The 13,759-nt window shown below is 42.3% G+C and overlaps 1 protein-coding gene across 1 annotated transcript in view; it reads right to left on the reverse strand.

The window, feature by feature from the left end:
* ARID1B (AT-rich interaction domain 1B) overlaps positions 1–13,759 on the reverse strand; it is a 405,049-nt gene that overhangs the window by 63,707 nt on the left and 327,583 nt on the right. The window contains 1 exon segment of the mRNA XM_068550751.1: positions 10,351–10,530. Coding sequence (XP_068406852.1) covers positions 10,351–10,530 — 180 coding nt within the window.

Raw genomic sequence — 13,759 nt, forward strand, 5'->3', positions numbered from 1 at the left:
TTTATTCAGTGAAAACATATGTACCCTTTGCTTTTGAAGGAAATGAAATGACACTTTAATCTTGTTTTATAAAACAAGCATTTACCTGGTTGTTGCAGACTATGCCCACAATGCAGTTTTATATGAGAGTAAGGTCCCTGATTTTGTGGAATTCTGCTTATAGTTGAAGTAGAATGCCGTTCATACTTGGAACAGAGAAATACTGTCACTCTGGGTTCCTGCACCTTGGGTTTAACTGGCAGTCAGGGGCTGTATTTTAATGAACACAAAGGAAAGAAACAACTGAGATGTTCAGTAACCCTCTACCTGACTTCTAGCTTTTTCATTCATTTTATGTACTAAAAAGACAAGAGCTGGGTTTCAATCGCTTTGCTCAATTCAGCAGCTGGTCTTCGTTGCACAGCAGGAAGCACTCTGTAATCGGGCGGAGTATGTGTCAGGGCACAACCACCATGCCCGCCCATACACGCATGCGTGCACTTGTCCTTAGAAAGGCCCATTGAGTGCTGGGCTCCCAATCTTATTTTTCCTCAATCAGTTAGGCTGATTTCACGAACTGGCACTCAAAAGCACATGTCAAGGGAATATGTTCTCATTATAGAGGCCTCTATTTGGTAGGAGAAATACAAAGTCCCCTTTTCTTCTCCCTGAAACTTTCAAGACTTTCCTCATTAAACTCACATGCCTGGACAAAAATGGTTTCTAAAGGCTTTAAATGGCTTAAGAGGCAGCAACGGATAAAGCATAGGCTCTAGAAACTGGTTTTGAATACTTGGTCTGACACTTCCTAGGGGCATGACCTTGGACAAGTTGCTTAACCTCTCGGAACATCAGTTTTGCCAGGTAAAGTAACAATAATAACGGGGAATAGGTAGAAAGTGACTAGTTCAGTGCCAAGCATAGAACTACCTAAAAAATGATAGCTATCACCATGATTGTCAACAATAATAGTATTATCAATAAGCATTAATATGATTTTTTCTCCATCATCTTTTGAAAATGTGTGGAAGGAGTGAAAAATGATTCACACTCCCCCCCACTTTGCCTACTCGATAACATATCTTTCTCCCCAAAATAAACAAAAACCAAATATGTAAGCCAAGCAAAATATGAGAGGAAAAGCCAGGAATGAGAAGTGCAATCTTATTTCCATGTTTCTCTAATAGATTAGTAATTTGTTGGCACTAGCTTTGACAGAAAACAGATGGTTCCAGCATTAAGCACAATGAAGGCTGCAGATGCTGGGCCAGCCCACCTCAGCTGGACGGGTCTTGCAGCCAAGTACGAGAGCCCACAGTTTTCAAGTGGGTTCATCTTGGCACACCAGCTTTGGAAAATTGGTCACCAAATGAATTCAGATTTCAACCCACCAGGAGTTGTATTCAAGCACCAGATAGAGGAAGCAGGAGCTCGACTCTACTCAAGTCACCATCGTTATTTTAGAGGATCACAAATAATTCTGTACCTGACTCTAAATTTTCAAATTTGCTAGTTATAATTAATATTCCAAGCTTACTGCTTTTATTGAATCATTAAATGCTTCCGCTTATTTTACTTCTCAGTTTCAACCATACAACAATTACTTATGAACAACTACTACACACAAAGTCCTATATTATTCCCCTTTGCTGTGGAGGGTAAAATGGTGCACAAATCATAGAATAGACAGCTGACCCTGAGTGGGAAAAAAATAAATGGATAATTAGCTATATACTATGATAAACATATTTGTGAATTAGGGCTAAATTTGGCCAGTAATCATCACTTCACATAGCCATCTACTACATAATATTAAGTCATGTTTATTGAGGTAGAATTTATATGCATTAGCAACCATATATGCCCTATAACCACCAGCACAGTTAAGACATGGGATATTTCCATCACGACAAAAAGTTGCCATTTTGTGGTCAATCTCATCCCCACTCCTGGCAACCGCTGATCTGATTTCTGTTCCTACAGTTTTGCCTTCCCCAGGATGTCATATAAATAGAGTCACAGTGTACTGTGTCTGGTTCCTTTCACTTAGCACCATGCTTTTCAAATTCATCCACAATGTTGCGCATATCAGTAGTTTTTTCCCTTTTATTGTTGAGTACTATTCTATTCTGTGAACATCTGGGCTGTTTCCAGTTTCTGGCAATCACGAATAAAGCTGCTGACATTTGCACACAGGTCTCTGAGTGGATATACGTTTCATCTCTCTTGGTAAACTCTAGGGATGAGAGTGCTAGGTTGTATGATAAGTGCATTTTTAACTTTGTAAGAAACTCCACTACAATACCTATGAGAGTTCTAATTGCTCTACTGTACATCCTGGATATTGCCAATTTTTAAAAAATATTAGCCATGCCAGTAGGTGTGTAGCGGATACTGTTGTGGCTTTAATTTTCATTTCTCTAATGACAAATTATTTTGAGAGTATTTTTCATGTATGTAAGATCCTTGCTATGCAAAAAAAGTTACATTTAAAAAACCTTCTTCCCACGCTACCTTTCTCTCAGACTGATCTCACAATGCTGTACTTTCAGCCACTGCTTTAGGAGAGAAACTGACTGAGTAAAGAAGACCACAAATGCAGATTCAAAATGAAAGTGAACTTACCCCAAGTTGCATTAAATCCTACTATTTGTGGGAATAGAGATAATTTATCTTTTGAACTGATGTATAAGACACCATATTTTTCCTAGGTCAACATGTATTTAAAAAAGTCTTAAAAATGTAAAAATAATAATAATATTACATAAAGCTTGTAAAAGAGGAGAAAAGACCCATTACCTTACAGTGTGACTTCAGTACTTTTGGTAGTTTTTTTGGTAGTTTTGGTAGTTTTCTTCCCACATTTGTTACTTTTGGTAGTTTTTTCCCCATATATGTTACAAAATTTAACTCCTTTAAAAATTTAATTATACAGTGATGCAAGCGCAATATAGAAAATATAAAAGCACAGAGAAAAACAGACAACCATGATCCTTAGTGCCATCTCCCAGAGATAATTCTTAAGCATTGAGTAGTCAACCCAATACCCATCAAGCATCAACGCAGGGTCAAGAAGGCATACCAGTGTCTCTGGAACACTCTCTGTCTTCATCCACTTAGGAAATAGTTCTTAAGAGCCTCTAATATGCCAGCTCTGTGCTAATGGATGGGGATTCAGCAATGAGCAAAGGCAAAGAGCTTACATTCTGGTGGCAGGAGACAGGCTAATAAACAAACCTAGACCATGTAGTGTGGTGTCAAGCGCTCTGAAGGAGAACAAAGCAGGGAGAACTTACACAGAGTGGAGAGGGCAGGTCCCTGAGCCAGGGACAGAGGAGAGCCACGCGGGGAAGGGAGCTGTGTGCGTGCTGGCTGCCTCTGTGTAGAAGCGGATCTTTGGAGAAACCACCGCCGCCAAGGCTGATGTCACACACAGGCTTGGGGGACATATGGGTAAGTCCGATGCTAATCTAACTTGAGAGCAGTGAGTCTTGAGAGCACAGGCCCTCAAGGAGCAGGGGCATAAATGTCTGCGTGTGTGTGGCCTTCAGAAAGCCGCCGGTCACTACGATGTTCAGTTTCCTCATCTGCAAAAAGGGCGTCATACGAGATTCTCTATCTCGTGTGATTGCTGTGAGGAAAACAATATTAACAGTAACTATTGTTGGACACTGACAATGGTTAGAATCTGTCGAGGAATAGACAGAAACTGTTCCAATATTAATGTAAGATAACTTTTCAATCAGTGAAATTCTTTTTATTACATATTGTATCATATGCCTAATTTTACTTTCAAGATGCACAGATATTAAATTTATTTTTCAAACAAAGTATAAGAAAAAGTAAGTACTAACCTAAAAAATGTAAAATTGTATTATCTTAATTCAATAGCCAAATGTGGCATAAAACAGTAAAATCCCTACGGTAAGGAACGAAGGATTCTCAGTCACTGTTGTCACAGGTGCCTGAGCACCTGCGTCCTCCCTAGGCTCAGAGCTGCGGTGCCCTGTGCACACCCACAGACTGCATGGGAACGGCGCCCCCTGGAGGGAGAGCTCTGATCTGCTTCACCTGACGGCAGGTGCAGGAAGCCTTCTGAAAGGACCCGTGGTGCCAACTCTTATAGATTTGAAAACCGGTCACTTCTTTTCAAACAAACATTTGAAAAAACGGCAGAGCTGTGAGCCTCAGGAAAAGGCACGTTGCTGAGATGTAAAGTAAAGCTGCACGTCCACATCCGGCGTTTCTACACTGCCATCCACAACTGTCATGATCCAGGCCTGCCGTACAAGTCCACCGGATGACCACGCCCCACGAGGTGCTTAGTCATTCAGTGAGGGGAGGGGATGCTGATACTCTGTGTGCTGCTGATTTTAATAAGCAACGTAAAATAATTAGCTTCACACTAGTCAAAATTAACGTTGCTTGATGTTTTTTCTTTTTTAAAAAATTAATTAAGTTATTTATTTATTTTTTTATTTTTGGCTGTGTTGGGTCTTCGTTTCTGTGCGAGGGCTTTCTCTAGTTGTGGCAAGCGGGGGCCACTCTTCATCGCGGTGCGCGGGCCCTCTCACTATCGCGGTGTCTCTTGTTGCGGAGCACAGGCTCCAGACGCGCAGGCTCAGTAATTGTGGCTCACGGGCTTAGTTGCTCCGCGGCATGTGGGATCTTCCCAGACCAGGGCTCGAACCCGTGTCCCCTGCACTGGCAGGCAGACTCTCAACCACTGTGCCACCAGGGAAGCCCTCTTTTTCTTTCTTAAAGTTGATTTGTACTTTGTTTTCCTTACTTCTTCCCTAATTCCCAGGTTTTGATAAAATCACGATGATTATCAGTCTGCTAAGAAAATCCATGCTTAAACCTTTTAACTTGAAGGCTAAATCTGAGCATCAAAAGAACATGGCATTAACCACCTTTTGCTGTAAAATGATCTACTACAATCTGTTTTTGCTACTGTGAGCAAGATAAAGATTTAAAATTTTTTAACAAAGCCGTACAGAATATGGAATTAATACTTTTGCCTAGCAGTGTCCATTTAACCATAAAATAAAGGTAATAGGAAGCAGTGAACATATCAAGTATATTACAAATTGTTTTAAGAAAAAAAAAAAAATGAGTGAAACCGAAGGGGAAGTGATCTGCACAGAAACCAGGCTTTGGAAAGCCAGAGAACAAGACCTGCAATTTGCAGCCCTGTCCACGGGGAGAAAAAATGAATCCATGTGGCAGACACATCTCACTTCTGTAGAAGAGAGGCTGAATTTAGTTTAATTTGAGAGTAAGAGCAGAGATTGAAATCTTGGGTCATGGTGACACCAAGGTCGTCATGGGCCTATAAGGCACTCTTCAAGTAGCCAGTGGGCTGCCGACTGGTGACATTTATATGTTGTTCCTCTTGAACTGAAACAGCTGTAAGATTATTAATGTGCAATTCACTATTTTGGAACTGCATTCATTTCAACTAGGTATCATTTAAAGTGTGCCTTTCCTGAATTTGTGAGAAACATTTTAATGAATGAAGGAGAAGGAAGAGTTCCGACGGCATCTTATTTATTTTAGAGAAAAACATTTTAAACCCTTCTGAAAAGCCTCTTTGACCGAGTAATTTAGGAATAAAACGTTCTTCAGACTCACCTACTTAGAAGTTCCCTGCTTCCTAAGACACATTATACAAATTAAGGCATAAAACCAAGGCTGAGTCAATGTACAACGTGTGTAGCTGTAAGTGGTGGCCCAGACACTAACATACAAGGGAGTGATAACTGGAGGGGAATCTAGGCTCAGAATCACTGTTAGTTGCCCAAGGTAATACTCCTAATTCCTCGCAAAACTACGGCTAGACCCTCACTTTTTGCAATTAGTGACAAACATGCAAAAAATACTTGTGGACAGTCTGTGACAGACACTGTTCTAGAGAACACACAAACAAGACAGTGTCTCTCCTTAGGAAACAGAAAGGCTGTGAAGATGAAATTGATTTCCGCTCCCTTTTTTCCCCACACAAATTCATTTATTAATAATTAACATGTCAATTACATAATTGCTTTCTATTTATTAGAGCAAGTCTCTATGGCCCTTTCTACTGCGAACAGTTTGTAAGGGTAGTTATTTTACATGTGCTTGCTTGAAGGTAGAAAAGTACTATTTCATCAAATACACTGCAATTCAACATTTTTACACATTTAGATTGGCTTCATCCCATTCGGGTATTTTGATATTTGTCCAAAACTGACTGGGAATTTCCTGTTACCGGCGCTCAAGGTCGCCTTTTGTACGGGAGGGGGCATCGCGGCCTCGATGATGACCTAGCAGCTGTTGGGAGAACGTCGAGGAGCCAGCGCGCTTCGAGGCGAGGAAAGCCTCCGCTCTTCGCGCAACCTTTCGGGAGGTGCTTTGGGCCTCGGGGATTCTGTGGGTGCCGAGGGGGCCGGCCGGGTGGCCGAGCCGCGGGTAGAAATCGCCGGCGGCTGCGCCTTTGTCACCCAGCCCGGCGTAGGAGCTCAAAATAGCAGCGTCGAGAAAACGCGGTGCAGAGAGAAATGCGAGCCAAAGGGGGAAGCCCCATTAGTACGTTTAATAATTCAGATTTTACAGTATTCATATACACTTCTAAAAATTTCTTAATAGTTTTTTTTTTTCTTAATCTCTAGTATTTCTAATGTATTTCCACGCCTGTATGCCCCAAATGTTCCTTGCTCCTTGAAGGCTAGTGGTTTGCCTTTTGCTTCTCTCTCGGCTCACTGAAGGAACGGCAAGGAAGGAGTGCATCTCAGGCCTGGGAAGCGACTCACCAGTGGCTCTGTGAGTGGCCTCTGAAGTCTCCCTCGGTGTGAACCCTGGCTCTGCCCTTACCAGCTGTGGGATTGTGCGTAAATTACGTAACCTGCTCCTTTGCAAAATGGGATAACGTCACGGGCTTCCTGTTAATTAATAAAAATGGGAAAGTATGTCTGAATTTGAATCCTGGCGTGACCACTGTGTGCCCGGGGCAAAGGTGTGTATGTGGTGCACGCCTCAGTCTCTTTGTCTGTCAAGTGGAGTAATAACAGTACCTGTAACACAGCATGTTGTGAGGATTAAATGAGTTAATATATGAAAAACACCAAGACCAGGACCCAGTAGTGTTTAATAAATGCTGGTGGTTGTTACTAATAATTTTGAAGAAGCTGCTCTTGACAACAAAAAGGTTATTAGCAAAAAGAGATTGTAAAATATTTTCCCCTGAGATCTCTTAAAAACGAAACCAGCCCAGAAGAAAGCCATCTAGTTAGTAACAGACATAGAAGATGTGACTGATGACCCTGTGGGTCGCTGCACAAGCGATTCTTCCCAGACATCAAAACGTGTAACACGAAGATGTAAGCTGAATATTTTACTAATAATTTGAGTAGTTAATTAAGAGAAAGAAAAAAAGAATACTTCACTTGGGTCTCTGTTTAAAAGGATCAACCAAGAGAGAAATGTAAAGGTAAGAACATTTACTGAATTGAGTGATACAGGTTACAAGCGTAATTTTCTGTCATTTACCGTTTGCGGAGGAGAGGAGAATACAAGGAGGAAAGCAAACGATTCTGATCTGCACACAGAGCACTGGGACACTGATTTGCAGCCCACGGCATTGGGAGCCAGTCAAGGAACCCAGGAGGGGGACACGCCTCAGAGTGGAACGTGCCAGAGAAGCCTCCTGGAAGGAGAATTGCCGAGAGCACAAATGCGCAGGCACTTCTTTTCAAAGTTCGAAAGTGCTGTGTATGGAAATTGTCAGCCTTATTTTAAATTATCTCTAATGTCAACCTAAACTCAGTATTTATGCCTTAAAAAAAACCCAAAACAAAAACCTTCTTGTCTACATAACCAAAATATTACACAGTGGATCCAGTGGGCCGCATTAACATAAAAGGCCCTGGAGTTGAAGCAAAATTTAGACTCAGAATATCAGAATTAGAAGCAACTTCCAAGGTAGCACAATCTAATTTTGTCATTTTCTATAGGAAAAGTAAATCCCAGAGAGTAAGCAACTTCCCAAGGGCACACAAGTTTGGGTGAGAACCCTCACAGGTGCAGTGCTCCTAAATCAAGAATCTTGGGACTTCCCTGGTGGTCCGCTGGTTAAGAATCCACTTCCCTAAAGCAGGGGCGGTGGGTTCGATCCCTGGTTGGGGAACTAAGATCCCACGTGCCGCGGGGCAACTAAGCCAGCACGCTGCAACTACTGAGCCCATGCTCTAGAGCCCACACGCCACAACTAGAGAGAAGCCTGCGCGGTGCGACGAAGAGCCCGTGTGTGCCACAACGAAGATCCTGTGTGCCGCAACTAAGACCCAATGCAGCCAAATAAATTAAAAAAAAAAGAATCTTAACATTCAACGATTCCAAAAAACTGAGGGTTTTTTTCAGAAAATAAAGCCATTCTGTAGAAATTACCTTTTGTGTTATTGCCTAACTCCTAAAGCATAAGCGCTTTCACGGCCGTTCATAAAAGACTCATCAGATAGTCCAAGGCTCCCCTTTCCCTTATTTGAGAGCAGCAGAGGACGAGACTGCAAGAGTGAATTATTTATGAGTAGAGAAACCAGTTTTGAAGATTACAGGAAGCCCTAGTGAGTGGTAGTGGTTAAATCCCAGGCCTCCGGCCACCCCTAACTCTGAGAATAAGGTCCTGACCTTGTCTCCACAGTTACATTCTGAGCAAAAGTCCATATTTTCTGTGCATATCACAACTTATAAACTGCCTTTCCAGCTTTCACTAAAGTTTTCTTCCTTTCCTGATAGCCAAAGCCCCCCAGTTTTGAAGATACCCACTGAGTGGGTGCAGCGGGCAAGTAGGCGCTTTCACAGCTGAGGGACACGTCCTGCCTCAGCTCAGCAACAAACTGCCACATGTCACAACTACCTGGGGCTGATGGGGAGCTGGGCAGACACTTACTGTCAACTGGGACCTTAAATTCCTAGAGCTCACTGGAATTCACAGCACAGAAATCCATTTATGACACGGTGTGAAGGGAATCAAGCAAAACCCACGTCTGTATCCACTCTGACTACATGCACATGGACAGAGGCAGGAAGGGGCCATGGAAAAATTCTGTTTTGGGTGTTTTAATATATTTTCCCCAACAACAGGAATGTAAAATGACAGGGCAGCATAAGGCAAGGCGATGGTGCTACACTGATAGTACTGAAGGTGCTTAAAATCCTTCCAAAAGAGATCTTCAGAAAACAAGACAATTTTCAAACCGTGAAGTAAGGAAAGCTCTTCGGAGAAACACCGGGTAAAAAGCCGAGAAGGTGCCTGGCCTCCTCGAAGAATCGTGTGGCCTGGCAGGCACTTATTCGATGGCCGGAGAGGCTCAGAGGTCCTCAACACAGCACGTTTTCCAGACGGACAGAAAAGCTCTCAGAAATATTAAGGCTTTATTAAGTCAGGGGATCCGACTTTGTTGTGGAGGCAGCGAACATTTTACTACGGTTTCCTACTGGGCATTGTCTTCACTCAGAATATTCCGGTATTTTCAGAAATGAGGAAGCTCTGGGAATTGTGCCGGATTAGCTCATTCTCTCTAAATTATCCATTAATGTCTAATTTAAAGAAACAAAATATAAAGAAGGTGCTAATTTCAAATGCCTTACTGCCAAAAGTGACTTAGAAAAAAAAAAAAAATATATATATATATATATATATATATCAGGTTAAAAACCCTGATAAAAGGATTCTGCATGTGTAAGACAAAACAGACATCAATGTCCAGGAAGGCAGAATGAAAATGGTGTATTTGGGGCAAGTTCCACTTATTTTTCTACTCTTTCCTTTTTGAAAGACATGTCCATTTCAGGCTTTGTCCTGCCTTCTAAGAGTAAAACTGGTAATGACTGTGAAAATCAGAACTGTTATTTACCTGATAGAGCACTTTGGAGACAGACTAGATGAAGAGAGATGAGAGATTTCATCTGGAGACACATGAAATCCTTCTGAGTAGTGAGAATATTGTTACAAACATAATTACAGAGAGGGAGGGGCCAAAGTTAGAATACAACATAATGAAACCTAGGTTTTAAATCAGAAACTTTTTGAGGACAAGCACTTAGAGCTACGTTTCAGAAACAGGCTTTACTCCTTCATTACTAACAGCACACGTATGAAGGGCACTTACTGCAGTGTCTGATGCATGAATGCTTAATGAATAGTCGCTGTAATTATTCTTCCCATCACTACGGGCAACTGGAGGACTGTGGGTTTGCATTAACCTCACAAATCTGTCAGGTAACAAATAACTGGATCTTAAAAGATGTTTATAATGTTAAGGTCTTGAAGGACTAACATATTAACAAAATTTCTACAACCTACTGCAGTGCATTTTGGAGAAACTTTTTTACCTTGTGGTCCATACTGGCTCATCTGTGGACCGTAAGTCCCACTTGAGTTACTCTGCTGAAAGCTACTGATTCCAGGATGCATCTGGCCTCCAGGAGAAGGATGAGGCGACATGGATGGTCCTGTCTGTTGAGGTCCATATTGAGACATCTGAGGGTTTCTTTGTGTGCCTGCCATAAAACCTAAGTGAGAAATAAATGGAAATACATAAATGCAGGTGACAAAAGTGAATTGTGCCAAAGGTAGATGGGAGAAGACTGGTGCTGTGGGATCCCCCTAAAGAACATCTAAAGACATCTCAAACCCAGTGTGGAGGATGTGAGAGGGCTCAGGGGGCTACCCTAGTCCTCACTCTGAACTCTCATTAGAGTTCCTGGGAACCCAATGGACTGTGGACATGAACTAGGGAAAAGGAGAAGAGGGTGAACAGGCCAATAACCTTACCCTCTCCTAACCTCCATTCTTGCCTGGCTGGACATGTGCACGCCCCTCAGAGCCTTGGCTCACTTCCCGATCTCTGGGCCACGTGTCCCCGCTCACTCAAACATCCCACCCCTCTCTCAAGCCCAGGCCAGCACCCAGCTCTCCCCTGCACATAACTGTTTTTCTCCCCTCTGATCTCCTGGGGCCACAATTGTTCACCGTGACTCCTAGAGTCCTGCAGACTTACCACCTGATTCATACTACCCCTCGGGGGGAACTGTACACAAGTGGAGGGTCTGAAGTGTACTCTGGTATTCCAAACAGACCCTGACTTCCTCCCGTAAAGTTCTGCCCGCGGTCTCCCCATTGCCAACAACACCACCACCACTCACGCCGGTGTGCCACCCACGATTCCTTCCTCCCGCCCCGATGTCCTATGGTGTGATGGATCCATTGGCACGTCTGTTGCCTCTACTTCCGAAATGTATCTTGGGTCACTCCTCTTCTCCATTTCCTCATCTACAAAAGCCAAGCCGCCCAGCTACCATCTTCTCTCCCACATGGTCATGGTCTGGCTCACCCCTCTCAGCCCTGCCCCCTGTTTTTGTGCCTTTTGGTTCACTTTCACAAAGCCGCCAGAATGATTTTTCAGGAATAAAAAAGGAAATCAGAGCGTATCTTCTCTGTATAACCACCCTGCCACCAGGCTTCTCATTAGACCTGGAACAAAATGCCAGCATCTGACTATGGTCTGTGGGCTCTTTTGTGGTCTGGGGTTGCCTTTCTCACTTTAACCCCACTTCCTATAGCTTTCTCTCCTTCTCACTACCCTGAAGTCCACTGGCCTTCTCATGCTTCCTAGAAGATAACGTCAAGCTCTTTCCCTTGATAGAGCCTACTGTCTCCCGTTCCCTCTTCCGAGAGCGTTCTACCGCCGGTTCCCTCCTACCCTCCAGGTCCACCTTCCCTGACCACCCTGACGGCGCCACTCTTTCCCTCACAGTGCTCTGCATAACATGTAATCATCTTACTTTATTTCTGACTCACTTAAGCTCTCTCTTCCCCACTAAAACATAAGCCCCATGAAGGCAAGGATCACGTATGTGCTCTCTGCTGCATTCTCAGTGCCCAGCAGGGCGTCTGGCACGTAGTAGGTATCAAAAACTATGTGCTGAAAGAATGAGTATTAAATTCCTCCTGTTCTCAGAGTGCTGAGCACAGCACAGTAGGTGCTTAGCAGGTAGTTGGACAAATGGATAAAGAAAATACATCCTTCAATTGTGCAGGACTATAAAGTCAAGGTACATCGCCATGATCAGTAGTTCAGCCAAATATAAGCAAGTACATAGAATGAACTGTGATTACGCATTTAGACAAAGAATACCCCAAATCAAGACATGTATCTAAGAAAAAGATAACTCATCAAACCAGAAAACTAACAAAGGGCAGTTTGAAAAACAACTCCCAGAACCCAGGAGTTAGAGTTGGTGAGAGTTCACAGGTGTCAGCTGAAGGCTTTAGTACAGGGTGAGTGCAGAGAGGGGGCAGGTTTCCACCTGCTCCAGAGGAGAACTGAGAGCAGTAGCTTGAGAAAGAGAGTCTCCTGAGGCAGCCGGAGGGGAAGATGATGCCTGGATCCAAGGTCAGCTTAAATTTAGGGGGTTAAACAGAGTAGGGCATTTACAAAGGCCATGGTTTACATTTCAGTAAGAAAAAAAAGAGATCTTCTAACACTGCTTCTGTCTAAAGAGACAGACATAAAATACAAGTTAAGTAGAGCTGTTCCATATTATCCTATTTCATTTATTTATAAAGATAAAGTCATGTGAAATTGGGCTCAATTGGCGGCTCCCAGATATAAATCATCATAGAAAATGTTTGCTTTTTCAAATCTGAAAACAAACAGAAATCAGAGTGCTAAAATTACTATAAATGATTGCATCTTAAGATGTAACATGAAATATTTATCTAAGCCTGACTATAAAATTCTCAAGAGTTTCATATAGAGTCCCGTTTAATAAAAAAAAGTGTTAAATTCCATACAGATTGTATACGTTTTTCTTCCTTCGAGAATGGCTGTTTTCTTCTTCATTAGTTAAGGAAAATAATACATGTCCTTTTTTTAGCATTAAATTTCACTTCCACCAAGAAAGTGTCCATGCTGAAGGATTTAGAACTGCTGGTAACACAGCACATCCTTAAGTTATTGCTGCCTCTTGGACACTTACTATAAGCTTAAGGTTTGTTCAAATGACTTCTAAGATTTCTTATCTGGGCAAGTTATTTATTTCTGACTCTTTAGTCAATCCTTAAAAATATGTACATATATGCCATGATCCACTTGAACGGTCTCAACTCATCACTGGAATTTTGCAGAAAATCAAGTTTGTCAAAAGGCTCCAAAAGAGGTAGAATGTTAAAGCTAATCCAAATGGAATGTGTAGCAACATCAAATTCCAACAACAAGGTTCTGTGGAGTATGGAATCCACCTCCTTCCACAGAAATTAAAATTGGAAAGCTATTTTTTTTCTCTGTATGCTTTTGCAATGGCACCACTTACAAGAGGTTTCTGAAATCTTGTTTTATATTTTTGGTGAGACTCATCTCTTTCCATGTATTCCCCAAGACAATGAAAGGAGGTGACATAATTTCACTGACTCTTTTCTGAACTACAAGCATCGAAAGGCAGTCAACTGGGAATAGAAGGCCTACATTATAGCTTTGTTTGTGTCGCTAGCTCAGAATCCGGTAGAGTAGACAGATATGTAAATAAATATACTGCAGTGTGTGAACTGATCAAAACTAGCTCTGTGACCTTAGGTGAATCATAATTTATCTGAGGCTCAGTTTCCTCACCTTAAAATGCAGATGAGGTTGCTGCAAGAAGAACTGAGACAGCACATGAAAATGTTCTATAATCTGAAATGTATACACAGAAGGAAGACAGTATGATGGTAACTTTCTGGTTTATAAACTGCCACGAGTAT

Source organism: Eschrichtius robustus, chromosome 9 (genome assembly GCF_028021215.1).
Source record: "Eschrichtius robustus isolate mEscRob2 chromosome 9, mEscRob2.pri, whole genome shotgun sequence".
In the NCBI taxonomy this organism is placed as follows: domain Eukaryota; kingdom Metazoa; phylum Chordata; class Mammalia; order Artiodactyla; family Eschrichtiidae; genus Eschrichtius; species Eschrichtius robustus.